The following is a 19,391-nucleotide window of genomic DNA, read 5'->3' on the forward strand; positions in this document are numbered from 1 at the left end:
TAAGATTCTCTGTCATGCTGTTGTTTTTGACTGTTTGGTATCATTTTATGACAGAATAGTACATAAGTTAGTGTATGCTCCATTCAGCCACTTACATTTCTGTCAGCTTTGCCTTTAATTAAAGAGTTGATGAACTATTATGGCCCAATAAACACACAACTGTGTGTCTAATTTGTATGTTTTGTGGCAAGTATGAAGTGTAATGAGCGGGATAAAGTATATCCAGGGGGTTGTTTTCACAGAATAAAGCTCCCCTTCGCTTTAGGCTGCCAATAAGGGCTTTATTCTGCGATAACAATCAGCTGGATATTCTTTATCCCTTACATAACATACCTTGAAATGACATAATTGACCAATCTGAATCAAGGGTCCCACTTTATATTGTACTATGTAGATAAATTTAAATTAATAATTTTGTCTTATGCATTTAAAATGTTTATATTATTAATGTTACACATTGATGGTAAAAAGTTTAATTCAATCCTCTATACTGTGGTTCTAGGGTTACTTTACAAATGAAATGACAAATAAAAATTAAATGTGCCTTGTATAGTCTGATTATTTAGGTCCACCTCCTCATTCAGGTAGTACTTGATAATACTCTTGTATTGTTAGAATATGATGGGCATATGTGTAGAATATGATGGGCTAATATGATGTTAGAATATCTTCAGTATTCTATGTGAACCAAAAACAATCATTGTTTCTGGTTGACAAAAACAAATGTGTGTTCTGAAAGCCAAAGACTAACGTTTTCAGATAGGAATGTTGCAAAATTGAATTAGGACTAATAAATCAGAAGTAGGGTTATATAGTCAGTGAGCTGAAATGTCCCCTAAGTTGACTAACTTTATGTACTGCGTCTGAATCACACTGTAGTTTAGAAATGAGGTAGCATTCAATTAAGAAGCAGCTGTAGTGTTAAGTGTGATTTTAGAAATGTTTTGATTCAAACAGCTGATCTTGATTTCTTGTAGGGGGTGGAAACATGGTGGCCATTGACCTGATAGTGCAGCATGTACACAGTCAGCTGGAGGAGGTAAGAACAACACACATGCTGATAATATCTGAATATTTAATAGAGAGCAGCAATTAAAGATAGCCCTGTCTCAATCTGATTCATCATTTTATCAGTCTAGTTTACTACTTGCTGTACATTTTAGGGGGTTAGGATCGCCCCCTTGTGGATAAATAAGAATAAAAGTCAAGAGTCCCATATTGAAGTCCCATCAAAGACATGAAATACAATTAACAAAAGTGTTTATATATACATAGAAATTATAGCAAATAAAAGCATATTAAATGCAACTAAAAGGGCTACTTTAATGCTTTTAATAATGCATTTTAATTCAGCTTACATTGTCATGTATAAAGATACATACATGCATACTTGCATACTAATTCTGATCTGTATTTATTAAAATGTATAATGGGATAAGTGATCACTAAATATAATGTTATTAGAGTAGTAATCCATCTGTGCACCTAATAACAAGTAGATTTATTAACACTTGTGCATTTTGGATTTGGGAATGCTTTGACACATGGCTAATATTTGACACATCATGTGGTTTGTTTCACTGACTGTAGTGTTGAACAGACTCATTTTCTTCAGGCCCACAATGAATCTGCAGCTGCTAAACGCAACCAGTTTAGTTGACAGTTCGTTTTACGCCTTTTGTAAAGATTACATTAAAGAGAAATTTACTAGTCTATGATTTTAATCAATTTTACAACTACATAAATGTTGTAACCTCTTCAGTTTCTCCATCATTGTCTGACTGGTTTGAACATGCAATAAATTAATCTGCTACTGGTCATTTCTGACATGAGATTCTCTATTTTTTATTTATTTTTTTGTCAGAATAGCCTGTATAGGCTCCACCCTCTTTTGGGAAGCAGCAGATCATTTGCATTTAAAGTGCCCTGATTATGATATATATATATATATATATATATATATATATATATATATATATATATATATATATATATATATATATATATATATATATATATTTATATGTATATATATATTAGTGCTGTCAAAATTAGTGCGTTAATGCATGTGATTAATTTGAAATAATTAGCGCGTTAAAAAAAATTTACGCAATTAACACAGTTTGCAGGGGTTTTTTTACTTCCTGTTGTGGTGGACGTATGTTCAACATGCAATAAATGTGGATAAGACCAAGGAAGCACTTTTTAAAGGCAAGTTTCAGTATAAAACAATTAGTCGCATCACCAGGCTCTCCAAAGTTTCATGCAATTTCAGGTGTTTCATTTTTAACTTTCGACTTCTGTTGTAAGTTGATACCGCATGGCAAACAGAAAGAAAATCCTCCTTATTTCGTGACTTGGTGTTCCTTTAAGGTAATAAAATTGCTTAGGCTACACGGTAGAATTTTAATAAGAGTATAATCTTAATCATATTAAAATCGGAGTATTGGTGTCTTATGTGAATGTACTCTGAAAGCCTCTGGTGAAGTCGCGAGCTGTCAAAGACAGGGCATTACTTTGCCTTTCAGCATGAGCCCTCCAAGTTTAGCGTGTTTCCTCATTAAATGCAACAAAAGCTTATGCTTCGCGTTGTTGTGTCAGAATCCTTGTGAAATACAGTAATACTTTAGGACGCTTAGCTTAAGCAAATTTGATGAACGTGATCATGCGTGTTGAATCTGAGGGGAGTCGCTCCAGTATGGAAGGCCATTGGGGCCAAAACGTCTGCAGCAGGTTGTGTGTGTGTGTCTGTGTCAGGCATGTTGAGGGGTGTCAGGGGTGGAGTGAGCGACGTATCTGAGTAGGGGCGTGTGCGCGCGAGACGTACCTGAAAGACGGTGGGGGTGAGTTGCGTGCGACATAGGCTACCTGAAGAGCTAGGTGGGATGCGGGGGAGAGGGGTATTTAACGACCGGTTTGCGAGAAATTATCATTCATTTGCCGGCATTTGGGAGTCTCTGTGCACTTGCGGGATACTCCTTGACTTAGCAACTGGATGAATGTAAAGGAGGATTAAGCAAAATTGTTTCTACTCTATAACTAATGTTCTCAACTCACAGCAATAAAACTTTACAATGAGTCCAACAGTTTGTATTCTATAGTTTATTATTATAATTTTTAATTTTCCATATCTGCAATTCCTGTATTTTGGCATTTTTTTGCAGTCCACTTAGAATCCAACATGGAAATCAATGTTTTCTTTATTGGCATTGATTGTTTTGAAATTTAAATGTCATTAACATGCCTGTGTGTTAATTTTTTTAATAAATATGGCTGTCAAGCCAGGATCTTGATGGTTTATTGTGGGTATGTTGTTTACATGAAGAAATCAAGTTACAAGTTACAAGTTAAACAAAAATTCTATTAAACAATTATATTTTGAATTTTAATTCTAATAAACAATTCTATTTTGAATTTAAATCTTGTCTTGCGTTTACATTAATTTTACATTTGAATAGGCAAAATTACAAGTTTCAAGTTTCATTAATCGCGATAAATTTTTTTAAAAAGGTGCGATTAATTAGTTAATTTTTTTAATCGATTGACAGCACTAATATATATATATATATATATATATATATATATATATATATATATATATATATATATATATTTTTTTTTTTTTTTTTTTTTTCTGGGGGTGGCGGTTGGAGAGATATAAAATCTTCTAATTTAATATGTTTTTACACACATATTTTTACATAATTATCAAAAAAGCTCCAAATGAATTTGTTCAGCGATTCGTTACTAATAACCGCCCCTTTGCATGACCTAGCCTATTGTGATTGGTCCAATGACCCAGTCTTTTGTGATTTGTCTACTGTAGAAGTGTCCAAACTCTGTCCTGAAGGGCCGGTGTCCTGCAGATTTTAGCTCCAACTTGCCTCAGCACACCTGCAAGAATGTTTCTAAAAAGCCTCGTAAAAGCTTGATTAGCCCAGGTGTGTCTGATTGGGGTTGGAAGTAAACTTTGCAGGACACCAGCCATCCAGGACCGAGTTTGGACATGACTGGTCTACTGTATGTAGCATATGTCAGAAGCAGTATGCCATCATGAATTTTAAGTGTTGAAACAAGCAGTCATGGTACAATAAATGCGAAAGCTCAATGCAGTTTGTACACCAGCATATTGCTCTATTCTTCTTTAAAACTCCAAGTAATTACAACAATTAACATTCAGTATTAATAAATATTTAGTATTAATCATATTTCTGCGCAGTGGCAAAAGTTGAACTATTTTGAACTTTCTGCAGCGAGAGCAAGCATGTCAGAGTTGCAAACTGCTGCATGTTTGGTCGGCAAAAAAAAAAAAAAACGTAAGCCATCTTTTTACTGCACAAGACATTCAGACACAATTGACATAATACGCCCCCTTGTGACACTCGCACAGAATTTTTAGATTTGTCGTGCACCATAGGAAAGAATCTTGTGGTGTCAGAAATATAGGAGTGCAAAAGCAAGAGCTTTTATTCTTTGTGCATTCACCATGATTGATTGAATGAATACTAAATACTCATAGACTGCTAAAACTTTTAGAGGGAATGGAGACAACATTAAAATATTATATTTTCTTACTCATTTATATATAGAAATGTTTTTTTTTTTTTTTTTAAATATAGACTTTTTCTGATTCAAAAAATAACAAAAAACTCCTATTTCTCATGTTGTGAGCACAGACCTGCTTAAATAATACTGGAATACATCACGTCCGGTCACATACGGTCTAGTCGGAGGAGTTAAAATATTTCAAAGATCCAAATTTACTGCATAAGGAGATGATCGGAATTCTATGCAGCTCCCCATTGGAATTGAATGACTTCCAGTCTGTCGCTTGTCATTTGCCATGTGCAGTGGAAGGACGTCTTTACACTGATAAAGCCATTGAAATCTGTTGAAAACATCTTCTCTTCGTTAAACAGAAATTGGGGAAAAAAATAAACAGGGGAGCTGATAATTCAGGGGGTCTAATAATTCTGACTTCAACTGAACATTAATGGTCTTTAGTATTGTACTGGTCTTTCCTTTAACCACAAACAGCCGGTGAATTCTGTGTTATATGGTGGGTTACTGTAGTAATTAAAGAAGGAAGTTTCAAGTTTTCTCAGGTATGCGCTTGCAACAATTGGGTGGACAATGCCTGACCTGGATGAACTGCAACGAAAAAAGATCTACTTCAAAATTGATTCGTTAAAATGACACTGAGTGAACTCTTTTCAATTTATTTATTTATTTTATTTATTTATTTATTTTTTGAGAGTAAATAGCTTTATACATGGAGCACTTTCAGATTTAAACCTCAGCTGGATGTTTTCATTCACCTAGAGCTGCGTTAAACACTGCATAAGAGGTCATTTTCAAAAAAAAGTCCATAATTAAGGGCACTTTAAAGGAACACACAGACTAATAGTGTATTTTTGCTCACCCTTAAATTGGGACAAATTTGACAAGCTATACTAAATATGGTATCTTTAGCTGAAACTTTACAGATGCATTCCGGGCTATCCAAACAGTTATTTGACACCTTTTGAAAAAGCTCCTCATGAAATCATCTCATTAGACCACAGGTGTCAAAATCAGCTCCTGGAGGGCCGCAGCTCTGCACAGTTTAGTTCCAACCCTAATTGAACACACCTGATTAAACTAATTGAGTCCTTTAGACTTGTTTGAAACCTACAGGTAAGTGTGTTGAAGCAGGGACTAAAGTGTGCAGGGCTGCGGCCCTACAGGAACTAAGTTTGACAAACCTGCATTAGAGAGTGCTGAGGTTCAGTGTGGGCCTGTTGGTTTGTCGTGTGTTGTTTGGCTTTGCTCTGGATGATTGTGTTCTCCCTCTTCTCGGCTTCCGGTGAACAGCGAGAGCTCAGCGTCAGGTAGAGTAGCACCGCTCTTCATCTCATACTGCTCTCCGCTGATCTGGGGTCAGTCCTGAGGCTCAATGCTGATAATGATCCTCAGCAGTAACAAATGCAGGGAAAACTGGCCTCAGATCAGTCCATGGGTCTCATAACTGTGCTCTATACCGCATGACAGCATGTTCCTCCTCCTGAACCCTGCTGCACTGCGTGTAGTGGCCAAAAGAGGGCAGCATCTCTTTATGATGATTAGTAATAATGGTCCAATATAAAGACTACAAAAATGAATCAAATATAGTTAATGAATACATAAACACATCTGGAATATTTTGTCCCAACATCGTATAATTTATTTAATTAGAATTTATATGCTAATATAGTATTTTTTATTTAAAGATTTAAGTTATTTTTCACATAATTATTTAATTCAGATTTTTACTGCAGCAATCTTTTAAAGTAAATATTTTATGTAGATTGTGATAAAGATTTGAGAATAAAAATAATATTTCAAATAGTGGAACATTCCACAAAATGAATCTAACTAGCATTATTTGTTTATTTTTATTTCATTAAAATTAGAAGAAATTACAGTTATATGTATATTCATATATAGCAGGGGTGGCCAACCCTGTTCCTGGAGAGCCACCTTCCTGCAGATTTCAGTTGCAACCCATATCAAACACACCTGAATCAATTAATTAGGACCTGAACACCACGTGATAATTACAGGCAGGTATTTTGGATACTTTTAGTTTTTACTTTAGTGTTTTTATTTGTTTGTTTGTTTGTTTGTTTATTTGAAGTTGTTGTATGTAGTATATTGTAGTGATTATATATAGAGAGAGAGTTGAAGTCAGAATTATTCGCCCCTATTTAATTTTTATCTTTTTTTAAATATTTCCCAAATGACGTTTAGCAGAGCAAGGAAATTTTCACAATATGTCTGATAATATTTGTTCTTCTGGAGAAAGTCCAGAAGAGAATTTGTTTTATTTCGGCTAGAATAAAAGCAGTTTTCATTTATTTTTTTTCAAAACCCAAATTATTAGCACCTTTAAGCTTTATTTTTATTTAGCCTACAGAACAAACCATTGTTATAAAATAACTTGCTTAATTACCTTAACCTGCCTAATTAATCTAGTTAAGCCTTTAAATGTCACTTTAAGCTGCATAGAAGTGTCTTAAAAATATCATCAGTCAAATAGGTATCAGTCAAATACTATTTACTGTCATCATGGCAAAGATAAAAAAAAAATACTTCTTTTTTTTCATACTTAAGATTGTTTTTCATTCTTAAGATTTTTTTTTTCAACACATAATAGTTTTAATAACTCATTTCTAATAACTGATTTATTTTATCTATGCCATGATGACAGTAAATAATATTTCACTTGATATTTTTCAAGACACTTCTATACAGCTTTAAACTAAGGCTAATACAGGCTAAACTAGGTTAATTAGGTTAACTAGACAGGTTAGGGTAATTAAATGAGTTATTATATAACCAGTGGCGGTTCTAGTTTATTCTAGTTAATAATATAATTATTAGAAATACATTTCAATAGTTTTATTTAATTTCAATAAATACAGCAATTTGTTTATTATTATTATTATTATTATTATTATTAATAGTATTTTTATAATTTTATTTTTATAATTTTATTATTATTATTATTATTATACAATTATTATTATAAATGAATAGAAATCAATCTTAAATGTAACTAAAAAACAATGTAAAGACAAAACTTTTTCTTTTATGACAGTTCTATAGGATACAACCAAAAAAATGTTTTATAGAATTATTTGTTGTCTTAGACCTGACTCACGGGTAAGAATTTATGTTATTACCTTCCTGACAAATCCCTTCTGTCTGCTTCATAGCCATGCTTAGTAACAGTAACATCATCATAAAAATTTTAGTATTGTCGACTTGCATGTGGACGCATATAAGCGTGCATAAACAACCGGGATTAGGATCAGTGCATGTGAGGGGCGCGGGAATGGCTTTCTGCAACACATGCATCAATTTTTCTTTACCAGCATTGTTTCGGTTGCAGATAAAGAATAACAAACTTGCATATGCAAAAGACTCAAAATGTGAATAGCTTCTAACATCTTTATTCTGGGATAGAATCCCCCAGCAAGATGCTGTCCCGGGCGATCACCCACTTTGCCCATGCCTAAATCCGCTACTGTATATACGATGGTTTGTTCACTGTCTCTCCACTACCCCAATAGCTGGTGTGTGGCGAGCGCACTGGCGCCTTTGTCCTGTGGCTGCCATCATCCAAGTGGATGCTACATACTGGAGAGACCCCCCTCATGATTGTAAAAGCGCTTTGGGTATATGGCCATACACAATAAATGAGCTATATAAATACACATTACTTGACTAAAAAATATATATATAACTTAAAGGGACTGATAATATTGACCTTAAAATGTTTTTATTTTTATTTTTTTACTTTTATTAAAAACTGCTTTTATTCTAGCCGAAATAAAACAAATAAGACTTTCTCCAGAAGAAAAAATATTATCAGGCATACTGTTAAAAGTTTCCTTGCTCTGTTAAACATCATTTTGGAAATATATTTTAAAAAGAAAAAAAAATCAAAGGGGATTTCATAATTCTGATTTCAATTGTAATTATTTATATTTATGTTATTTCATAACATTTTATTATTTGATTTATTAAAATATATAATATGATTAAAATAATAGATTTAATAGTTTTGTTTTTATATGACAATAAATTAAAAAGAGTCTGTTATAAGCATTTAATGTACCACAATACACCTTATACCCCAAAACCTTCATGATCATTCCAGCAATGGTCAGCAGCACAGCATCATGGGAAGACATCAGTACGGATGCTCAGTTCTGCAGTCAGGAGAAGGCAGATGGCGTCTGTTTCTCCATCCTTCAGTGTTTTTTACAGCACAGTCTCCCTGCATGCTGAGTCTAAAAATACCTCCCCTTGACCTCTCTTTCTCTCCCTCTTCTGTCTTTCCTCTCTCGTTCTCTCTGTAGCTATTGTTGAACACGCGCCTCACACGCACTCAACTTTCCTATGTCTACTACAAAGAGTCTCGTTTTTCCGTTGGGCTCAAAACGACAGCAGACGAGAGAGTAAGAGAGAGAGAAAGTTGAGGAAGTAGAGCCCCCGTCACAGGAAGTTGCAGACCTTTGTGTCAGTGAGTGTGAATGAGAGGATGGCAGCTGCTACAGGACACACAGCTAAACTGACATTTTCATCAAAAACTAAAGTAAACGGCAACAGCTAAAACAAAATTGCATGCTACATATAGAGCTTGGAGAGCAGAACAGGAGAGGTTTGCTCAAATGAAAGTGAAAATTCAAGCATGTGTCTGGTGTTCAGAGCTGGATATCGCACACTAGCTCATTGTGCATTGTGATGAAAGTGACAATTTTATTGGGGTTGGGGTTAGGGTTATGGGTAGGCCATAAAATATGTGTCTTACAGTATAAAATACAATTAAATTATAATATTACGTATGAAAAGTGGCAATTTCTATGCCATTATGTATTAGAGAACAAGTTGTACTCTGTTAAGGTGGTTTACAAGTACATTACTTGTGTCTCTGCAATTCAAACGCTTAAAATCATATGTAAGGGTGTCTTTTGACCTAAAAATTTTGTCACTGGTTACTTATGAGGGTTAGGGTTACGGGTAGGCCATATAAGAAGTGTTTTACAGTATAAAATACATCACGTATGTAAAGTGACATAATTTTATATGCCATGATGTATTAGTGGACTAGCTGAACTCTGTTAAGGTGGTTTACGAGTACATTCCTTGTGTATCCATAATTCAAATGCTTAAAATCATATGTAACAGGGTCTTTTGACATCCAAGTTTTGTCATAAGTTTCCTATTAGGGTTGGGGTTAGGGCTACGGGTAGGCCATACAATAAGGACTATGATAAAAAATAGATTCTTCACCAAACATATGGTAGTAAAAAAATACACTGTAGAATCAATTTGTGTCGGCACAACATAAAGGAATTAAGTTAGCTTAGTTTTTACAAATTTAAATAGATTGAATGTAAAACGTGAACGTAAATTTTTTTTTCAAAATCATCTTCAAAAATTTTGTTGTTTCAGTTCATTTTAAACAAGTAGTTTGAACAAACAGACAACATCTCTTTTTAATGTGTAAGAGTTTACATTTTAGCTGTGTTCATGTACAGCTATGGAAAAATTAAGAGACCACTTAAAAATTCTCTCTGCGTCAGGATTTATTACACTGTAAAAAAAAAATTCAGTCTTCCACACAATTTCTTCACATTTTAATAAACCTGCAATGTAACTCATTTAAGTAGATTTAACAAAACTATTAAGTTCATTCGTAAATTCGTAAATTAAGTCATTGCCTTCAAATTATTAAATAAATAAACTGTGCATTAATATGAAATATAAGATTAGTGTACTTAACAGTTCAACAAGTTATAACACAAATACTTACATTTTTTTAAAGTAAAATCAACTTTTTAAAGCAATGGGTTTACTCACTTTTTTAAGTAGTTGCTTTTTGCAGTATAGTTTGAATAATAAGAGAAAATCTTTTTCGAGTGTAGGTATGGGTTTAAGTAAAATATTTAAAAATAATAACAATAATTTTAAAAAATACACTTTACATATTACTTCTTTTTATAAAGGACTAATGAAGAGGGTTTTTCTCACACATTTTTATCAAAGATAGTGATTTTTGGTTAAAGTAAGTGATATGTTAAAGAAATCTGTATTATTCAATCAATTTTGATTTCTTATTAACAATATTAAAACGTTGGTATTGCGTTGTTTATAATTGAATAGAAACATGTCTAACACATGGTACCAAATTACAGAGGTTTTATTTTAAATTAAAAAGAAATATCATTAGTAGTTTACAGATTAAACCTGAAACGGTGTAATACTCAAATACAAAAATTTAAACAGTTCATCAAAAGAAAAGGAGAATGCTCAAGTGATCAAATTTTTCCCTCACAGCTGTCTAAATTCAAATATGATTAATGACATTTACCTTGCCACGTCTCGTTTCAAACCTTTTGTATAAATGACTTTATTTACTTCAAGAACTTTTTTAAAATAAAACCTAAGAGATTTTGTGGCCCTTAGTTGAACGTTCATTCCACCAAAAAAGTATATAAAGACTACATTAAAGCAAACCATATGAATTTCTTTTATGCGTTGAACTATACACATATAGACATACATTATCAGACCAACAAACAAATATAGTGAAATATTATTGCATTTTTTTAAATATTTAAGGTCTGAAAACAGGGACTATTTTATGTTGCCCTATATTGAACTATGTGTGAAGTGGTCAATACTATTGAAGTGGTCTCTTAATATTTTTCCACAGCTGTATTTGGATGCACATGTAAGACTTAAGTTTCCATCAGTCACCACAAAAAGCTTTTGTAAGACATTACAACGTTTGTGTGATGATGGGTTTTTTTGTAGATAGAAGCAGGCAGGATGTTCTTCTACATTTGTGTTCCATGATGACAGAGTTTTTATTTTGAGGTGAACTGTACCTTTAAGATCAGTGACATCAGACATCTTTAATTCCGTTACTTACATAATATTACATGTTTGGTGCACTTTTTGTTTCTTACAAGAGCAAGTCAGGATATAATGCTATTTTTGTTTTCCATGATGATATAATTGTCCTTTTTGGGTGAATACACCTTTAAGAAAACATCAGCAACATCATTGTTTCCATTATCTTTGTCACTGATAGCAAACAGCATAATGTGAACACATCTGAATGTGCATGAACATAAGAATTTGCATTAACTTCCCACAAAAAGTTCATATCACAGAACGTTTTGGTGTGTGAGAGAGAGGTGAGTGTGTGTGTGTGTGTGTACTTATGCGGTTTACAGGCACAAGGGATTGTATAATAACATAGGTATGACCGAGATGTACTGTATTTAGGTGCTTAACGAGTACATTCCTTTTGTTCCCGTAATTCAAAATATTTAAATTCAGATTGATTGGGGTCTTTTGACTTGACCACAGGTTTCCATATGAGGGTTTTGGTTAGGGTTACGTATTGGCCATATAAAAAGTGTTTTACAGTATAAAATACATTACGTATGTAAAGTGACATAATTTTATATGCCATGATGTATTAGTGGACCAGCTGTACTGTGTTAAGCTGGTTTACAAATACATTCTTTGTGTTCCTGTAATTCAAACGCTTAAAATCAACAGGGTCTATTGACATTCAAATTTTGTCACAAGTTTCCTATGAGGGTTTTGGTTAGGGTTACGGGTAGGCCATATAATGTATAAAATATATTACTACATATATAAGTGTTTTACAGTATAAAATGCATGTGTGTTTGTGATCGATGTCCATTTTTTAAATTTTATTTATTAATTTAGCTTAAGGTTCAGGGTATTTAAATGAAGTATTTGAGCGCTTAAATATTTTTACAAAATTAAGTCCTCAAATTAGTTTAATATTTTAGATTTTTAGTGTTAACTGTACCTTTAAGAAAATATCAGACTTCTATTGATTGGTTACATCATTACATCAGCGTTGGGGGTAACGCATTACAAGGAACGTGAGTTATGTAATATAAAATACTATTCTATATAATACTTTTCCAGGTAGCGAGTAAAGTAACCCTTAATTTTAAAGTAAGTAATAATATTTTAGTTGTTTTTTTGAAAATGTAACGCAAGTTAGTTTTTAGCTTATAAGTTTATTAACTTATAAAAAAAAAACTGCTTTAAACTTTCAAGAATCTGTATTAGAGCTTTGTGATTTGGGGAATTATCTAATTGCAATTTTTTAGACATTGAGATTTTGATTTTATTTGCGATTTAATTTCATAGTCAACCTTTAGCTCAATAATCGATATTGTAGCTTCTTACTGCTAAAATGAAGTGAGTGGAACTGAAAATATATCAAGTTATATTAGCAAACAACTCTGAAATTTTACTTTGCTTGCTACTAGATTGAGTGTCACTGCCAATACTTTTAGCAAGACGCTCCTCGGCCTGTGGTTCTTTTTTAGATGCTGGTTGTTGCATTTCCTTGTGCTGTGGCAACAATTCTGCGACAGCTCTTACAAATGACATGGGGCCTCATGTGTCAACGCTGCGTACTCATAAAAACTTTGCGTACGCCAGGTTTCACGCTCACTTTTGGATTTACTAACGATGAAATAAATGTGGGAAAGTGCCCTTTTCCACGCCAACTTCATGCCTGGCGTTGGTGCATTTCTTGTGTGCGTTTATTTTTTTTCTATTGGCGACTCCTAGAGGCAATTGTGTTAAATTGCACACAACAAAGCATCTTTGAGCCTTGAAATGGCAGTTGTATGAAACGGATTCATCCGCATGTCTAGCAGGTATATATGATTTCCATACCATACAGTTGACCAGCCATTAAAATTAAAGCTCAACTTGCAGGAATCACCGCTTTTCCCAGTGTAATTGGAGCAATTTACTGCACACACATTGCTATAAAGGCGCCATCTAAAGATGAATTTGTATACGTTAATCAGAAATATTTCCATTCAATAAATGAGCAAATAAAATATGATGCACACAGTTATTATTGATTCCTACCTGTCTTCCTTGTGATGAAGAGTAGGCAGAATCTGATATGTAGCGGGGGAAAATAAGAAGAATGAGTTCGTCAATCGCTGGATTTGAACCGAGTTCATGGTCGAACGTGTCAAAACATGTTGCTATGCGCTTTAAGAGCTACACCACTCACGCCCCATTCATACAGGGCTTCAGCGTCAATGCTTGACTAAAGGCGTGACTGAAGTTGGGGCTGACGCGATCGTCATAGCAGCGTCAGCCAATGAAATGTAGTCAGCAATAGGCCACTGTCTAGCTGGTGTATTTACATACAGCGATCTGATTGACTGACGCTTCCATCGGCGCTTGAAAAGTTGAGCTAGTCCCAACTTCTGCAGTGAGCAACGCCTCTGAAGTGGCGCCGACAGATCCGCAATGCAGTTTGGAAACGCTTGACAGCACCCATTCAAAGTGAATGGGAAGTGTTGACGCTCTATTTCTTTTTTTAATCCACTGAGTGCGATGTTCAGACCCAACTGTGTTAACCACATTAGCTAAATCCTCCCACTCAATTTTTTTTCTTTTGTTATTAATTCTGGAGGACAAACTTGTAAATAACACCATTTTTCTCGAGCCTACCTCCGAAAGCAGCACCTCTAATTCACATTCTGTTCAAAGTTTCTCTTTTTACTCGCTTTTGCCATTGCTTTTTAATTGGGTTTTGCCAAAGTAGAGTCATTAGCATATTCATATGGGGGAGGAGGCAGGGACTGCTCGTGCATGTTGCGCTCAGTTTCGCGTTCATTGGGATGTACAAAGAGAATATGCGTGTGATTCGGCGTACGCAGTCTTTCATATATCTGAATTTTTTTACTGCGTACGCACATTTACAGCTTTGTGCGTACGCAATGTTTTACTATGATTCCAACGCAAGTCTTCGTACATGAGGCCCCTGGTTTTGTTTGGTGTCTGTGACTTTGAAATAAAGATATAATATATTCCGATAGTATCGACGTGTTGTTTTTCTTTGATATTAATTAGTTTATCAATGCTTCTGAAACGGCAGATTCCATCATCCCACTCCTTCGCAATTTCCTGTTTGTTTGTTTTTTTTTTTATTGTGGGTGTTTCGCAAAGTTTTGTTGCGCAATCACGATATATCATTTTGAGTTCACTCGATTCATTTGCACGTCGATTCAATTCACATCATTTTAGGAGTTAAAAAGTTAGTTAAAATGCATCATAGAAAAATGACAAAACCTCTGCAAAAGATGCAAAAACATGTAAATGCCATCTGAAATTTTCTCCTAAAATGAGAAATTTTCACAACCTCCTATGTTTATGTTCAGTTATGTCACTTAAAAGGCAATGAAAAGAACATGTCCGTCACTATAAATGTAAAATACTGAGCCAACACACAAGAGTTGGTGAAAAATGCTAATTTTAGAAGAAAATATCCAATGGGTTTTAGAGGTTTTTTTTAGAGAAAGATTTTTATTTTATTTTTTTGTTAGCAAGCATTCTTCAAACTATCTTTTGTGTTTAAGCTATCTTTTGTAAAAGAAAGCAAAAGAGATTTGGCACAAGTGACGAATAAAGGGTGAGATATTTTTCATTTTCCATCAGATACCTATGCAAAAAAGCACTTATATCACACAATTTTTAGGTAGGGTTTTTTTGGGGAGTGGTTAGAAGATGCCGGTACATTTTTGAGTGAACTCTTCATCTGAGCTCATTGTACACTGAATAGTGTTGTGTGTGTGTTTGCAGCTGTCAAACTCTTGTTCCACTCAGTCACATGATCAGCTCATCCTCCACCTGACAGTTTGTGACGTCTCTTTTCTTTTCCCTCTCTTCCTGTTGTCATTGTCTGTGTTTTGTTTTCTGTCGTGTGTCTCTTCCTCCACAGAGAAAGCTCCGCTGGGATATGTGAGGAGATTTGCCTATGATTTGTTTTATGTTTTTGCTGTTGCATTACAAACCTAAAGTAGAACACAAACAGAATCATGCTGTGTTACGCAAAGACTGCATATTGTCATATTAGTGTGTTTAATGAAGCAGTTGATTTGGATATACAAAAGCGTTCTGCATGGGTTTACACTGAAAGCTGTGTTATGTTTGTTGACAGGATATGCAGTCTTTGATTTGACAATTGCTTGTGGAATTAAATCATGGGATCCTCCAAATAAACCCTGACCTGCACAGAGTCCATTAAGCGTTTTAACAGTTGATATGAACAAATCCAATTCGTAAGAGCATGTAAAAGTGGCTTCATTTTTGAAAGACGTTACGCTCCCCAAAGTGCATTTATTAGATCAAAAATACCACCAAAATTCAACATAATTACTACGAATAGTAATGTTTTAATTTTGTTTTTATTGTATTAACATAGTCTTCATTTCTTTTAAAATGTTATTTATTTATATGGTGTTAAAGCTGAATTATCATTTGATGTTTAAAAAAAAATATCTGCTCGAGAAAAATTTATTACAATAAATAAGTCATCTGAAATCTGATCATCAGTGTTGATGAAAAACATTGTGCTGATTCAGTTTTTTCATAAATATAGTTAACAAAAGAGCTCACAACAACAAATGTTTTGTTACTTTAAATTATTTTAATCCATTAGTCAAGTTTCAACTGTATATTTTTAGTCTAACATAATAGTTTTAAGCAGTTTGATCTGAGTTGAGATGATGAGAAAAGTTCATTTGAATCAACTAAAAAAATTTAGGCCGCAAGAATTTTTAAAAGTAATGAATAAAAAAAAAAAAAAAAAATATATATATATATATATATATATATATATTAGGGGCTGCATGATATTGGAAAAATCTAATATTGCATATGTTATATTTATATGTTTTCGGTTCTCCGGTTTCCTTCCACACTCCAAAAGCATGCACCATAAGTGAATTGATCAATCTAAATTAAGCTCTACAGTCAAACTCTCATCCAGCATCTCTTCATAGCAAACATTTTCTGTCATCAGCTCTTATCAAAAAAGGGGGAGTACTCGAGACCTACCTGAGCTCAGAGCTCCCTTCTCGCCCTGCAAACGGGAGGGAGCCCGGGGCTCAAGAACCTCTTGAGCCTATTTGGAGCCCTTCTCTCAGGACAGCATGCCAATCTTGCTTATAGTCAATCATCAGCTAAGTGTGAACTCTTGAAAATAAAATATAAAGTGATTAATATTTAATTAAATACTTATTTTGACTTTTCAAAGCTTATGACTAAACTAAAGCTCATGAACAGGTCAGCGTTTTCATTTTGGAGGTTGTCCTTTGGTTCTGTTTTATAAATCTCTCTTTTACACTTCTAAATCCTTGCTTCTTGCTCGCTCTCCTCTAACATGACATTCATGTTATATGAGCATGTGTTTGTGGTGTGTGAATGAACACATGAATGGCAGTGTATAGCTAATGTCCTGTGTGTTTGTGTGTGTTGCGGGTGATGATGTTGTTATCAGGGCGGCGCTGGCATCTGCTCATCAGGCACAGCCGCTACCACAGACTCTGAGTGTTCTGGAAAGCACACCGCAGGTCCGCGGCATGCACACCATCATCAGGTCAGACATGCACAATACACATTTATTTATAAAATTACAAATACTTAAATCACTGTAATTGAGTAGTTTTGCTCAGGAATTCAACTTGCGGTCACTACATTATGTTTTGCTTACAGTTTTAACCAGAATTTCTTTTTTTTTAAAATATTTCCCGAATTATGTTTAACAGAGCAAGGAAATTTTCACAGTATGTCACAAAATGTCACTTTAAGCTGTTTTGAAGTATTTTGAAAAATATCTTGTAAATTATTATTTACTGTCATCATGGCAAAGATAAAATAAATCAGTTATTATAAATGAGAATCTATCATATTTAGAAATGTGTTGAAAAAAATCTTCTTTCCGTTAAACAGAAATTGGGGAAAATAAACAGGGGGGCTAATAATTCAGGGGGGCTAATAATTCTGACTTCGGTCCCACTTTATATTAAGTGGCCTTAACTAATATGTACTTACACAGGAATTAATAGTTTGTTACAATGTACTTATTGTGTAAATACATGTATTTACTGTGTACTTATGCTTGATTAAATGCATGTATGTAATTACAGCTGTAATTAACTTTTGTAATTACATTTGTAAATACACTGTTGACCATCCCTTACACCTTAAACCACCCTTAAACCTACCCATGCCACCAAACCTGTCGATAACCCAACCTCTATCCCAACTCAAATGCACCACAAGTGTTCTCAAATACATTATAAACACAGTAAGTACATTGTATTTATTTTTTGATGTAAGTACATAGTAGTTAAGGACACTTAATATAAAGTGGGACCCTGACTTCAACTGTATGTAGAATAATCAGTCCTGTAATTTCCATCCAATCAAAATAACACATGATTGAAAAATCACAAAAATCACATCATACCAAACAAACTCAATACACCGCTTTATAAATACAGTGTACAAGCATTGTAAGTGTCCAAGAAGACACGAAACCATCACATCAAATGACCGAGAGACTGTTTAGATGATGTTGACTATGATGACTGAAATCACCAAATTCCCTAATGTTAATTTTTCACACATGCATGCACACACCTTCACATTGTAATATTTACTATTGAATACATTTAAAAGAGCTACTAATAGGGTTATCCAACAAGAGACTGATATGCATGCAAGATCAAAAAACCCTTCCATTAGCTATGTTTCCATCCACCTATTTTTATGCGCATTTTGTGCATAAAAAAATTGGTTGATGGAAACGCATTGACGCGCATAAATTGTGAAAATGCCATTTAAAAACTTATGCGCATAATTTAGTTGGATACATTTTTTATCCTATAAGAAAAGATGCACATAAACTACGATGGAAACACTTTTACCGCACAAATTTCAGTATGCGCATTAAAAAAAAGGTCATGTGATTTTGTGATAAGAGATCGTGTGATGATGAAAATGTGTGTAAATAGACAAACCAGCAGGCTAAGCACACTGTAAAACATCTGAAATGTTGTTGAGGTCATTCTAAAACACGTTACTGTTCAAGTATTAGTGTTATTATATTATTAACGACCTCCAGAATCAAGAGCATCTGTGCTCCGCGTCTGACACCTTCAAACGCACGGTGCGTTCACTGCATGTCTGGATTTCCTTCTGAGGCGCAAGTCCTTATTAGATGGAGAAAAGATTGACGCGGCTTCTCCTACTGCAGCAAATTCAGTTTTTACTGTTGATATTTGGCGCCAGTTAATCAGGTTGTGACGATTTTGTTCACTTTGACTCGCTAGATTAATTTGCATGTTTTTTATGCAATAATCTAGTTTTGCACATAAAGTTCATCCGCATTTTTGAATGGAAACATAGCTATTGTCTTATATTATCCGTTTATTTTTATCTAAATATCCTATCGACTCCCATATGATTCGTTCAGTGATTCATTTGTTCCCAAACCCCTCCATAGCGCGAAGCTAATCTGCGGTGATTGGCCTAATGACCCAGTCTGTTGTGATTGGTTGACTGTGTTCAGCACGGGACAGAGAAAAAAAGCCCACCATGGCCAGAGAGTATACAGTATGAGAATCCAGAGCAGGAATGCAATAAATCAATGCAGTTAAAGACCAAAAATATGGAGAAAAAAAGTGTTCTGGAGAGTACACCGAATTGAGATCAAGAATTGATTGGCTGTAACATAATTTTTAAATTCAGTTTGGACATTTTGTCATTTATAATTGGGTTAAGGGCGATGCAGTGGGTAGCACGTTCGCCTCACAGCAAGAAGGTCGCTGGTTCGATCCTCGGCTCAGTTGGTGTTTCTGTGTGGAGTTTGCATGTTCTCCCTGCGTTCGCGTGGGTTTTCTCCGGGTGGTCCGGTTTCCCCCACAGTCCAAAGACATGCGGTACAGGTGAATTGGGTAGGCTAAATTGTCCGTATTGTATGAGTGTGT

The 19,391-nt window shown here is 34.3% G+C and overlaps 1 protein-coding gene across 10 annotated transcripts in view; it reads left to right on the forward strand.

The window, feature by feature from the left end:
• The window catches only part of uckl1b (uridine-cytidine kinase 1-like 1b), a 71,112-nt gene that overhangs the window by 41,085 nt on the left and 10,636 nt on the right, over nucleotides 1–19,391 (forward strand). For 4 of the 10 annotated variants that reach the window (XM_088651675.1, XM_087306734.1, XM_087306736.1 and 1 more), the window contains exons 7-9: nucleotides 978–1,039; nucleotides 5,854–5,870; nucleotides 16,898–16,996. In XM_088651675.1, the coding sequence (XP_088507801.1) occupies nucleotides 978–1,039; nucleotides 5,854–5,870; nucleotides 16,898–16,996 (178 nt within the window). Of the gene's footprint in view, nucleotides 1–977; nucleotides 1,040–5,853; nucleotides 5,871–15,337; nucleotides 15,358–16,897; nucleotides 16,997–19,391 lie in introns of all 10 variants that reach the window. The other 6 variants (XM_087306733.1, XM_087306735.1, XM_087306737.1 and 3 more) reach the window with 2 other exon arrangements.

Source organism: Danio rerio, chromosome 23 (genome assembly GCF_052040795.2).
Source record: "Danio rerio strain M-AB ecotype USA chromosome 23, GRCz13ab, whole genome shotgun sequence".
Taxonomy (NCBI): Eukaryota; Metazoa; Chordata; class Actinopteri; order Cypriniformes; family Danionidae; genus Danio; species Danio rerio.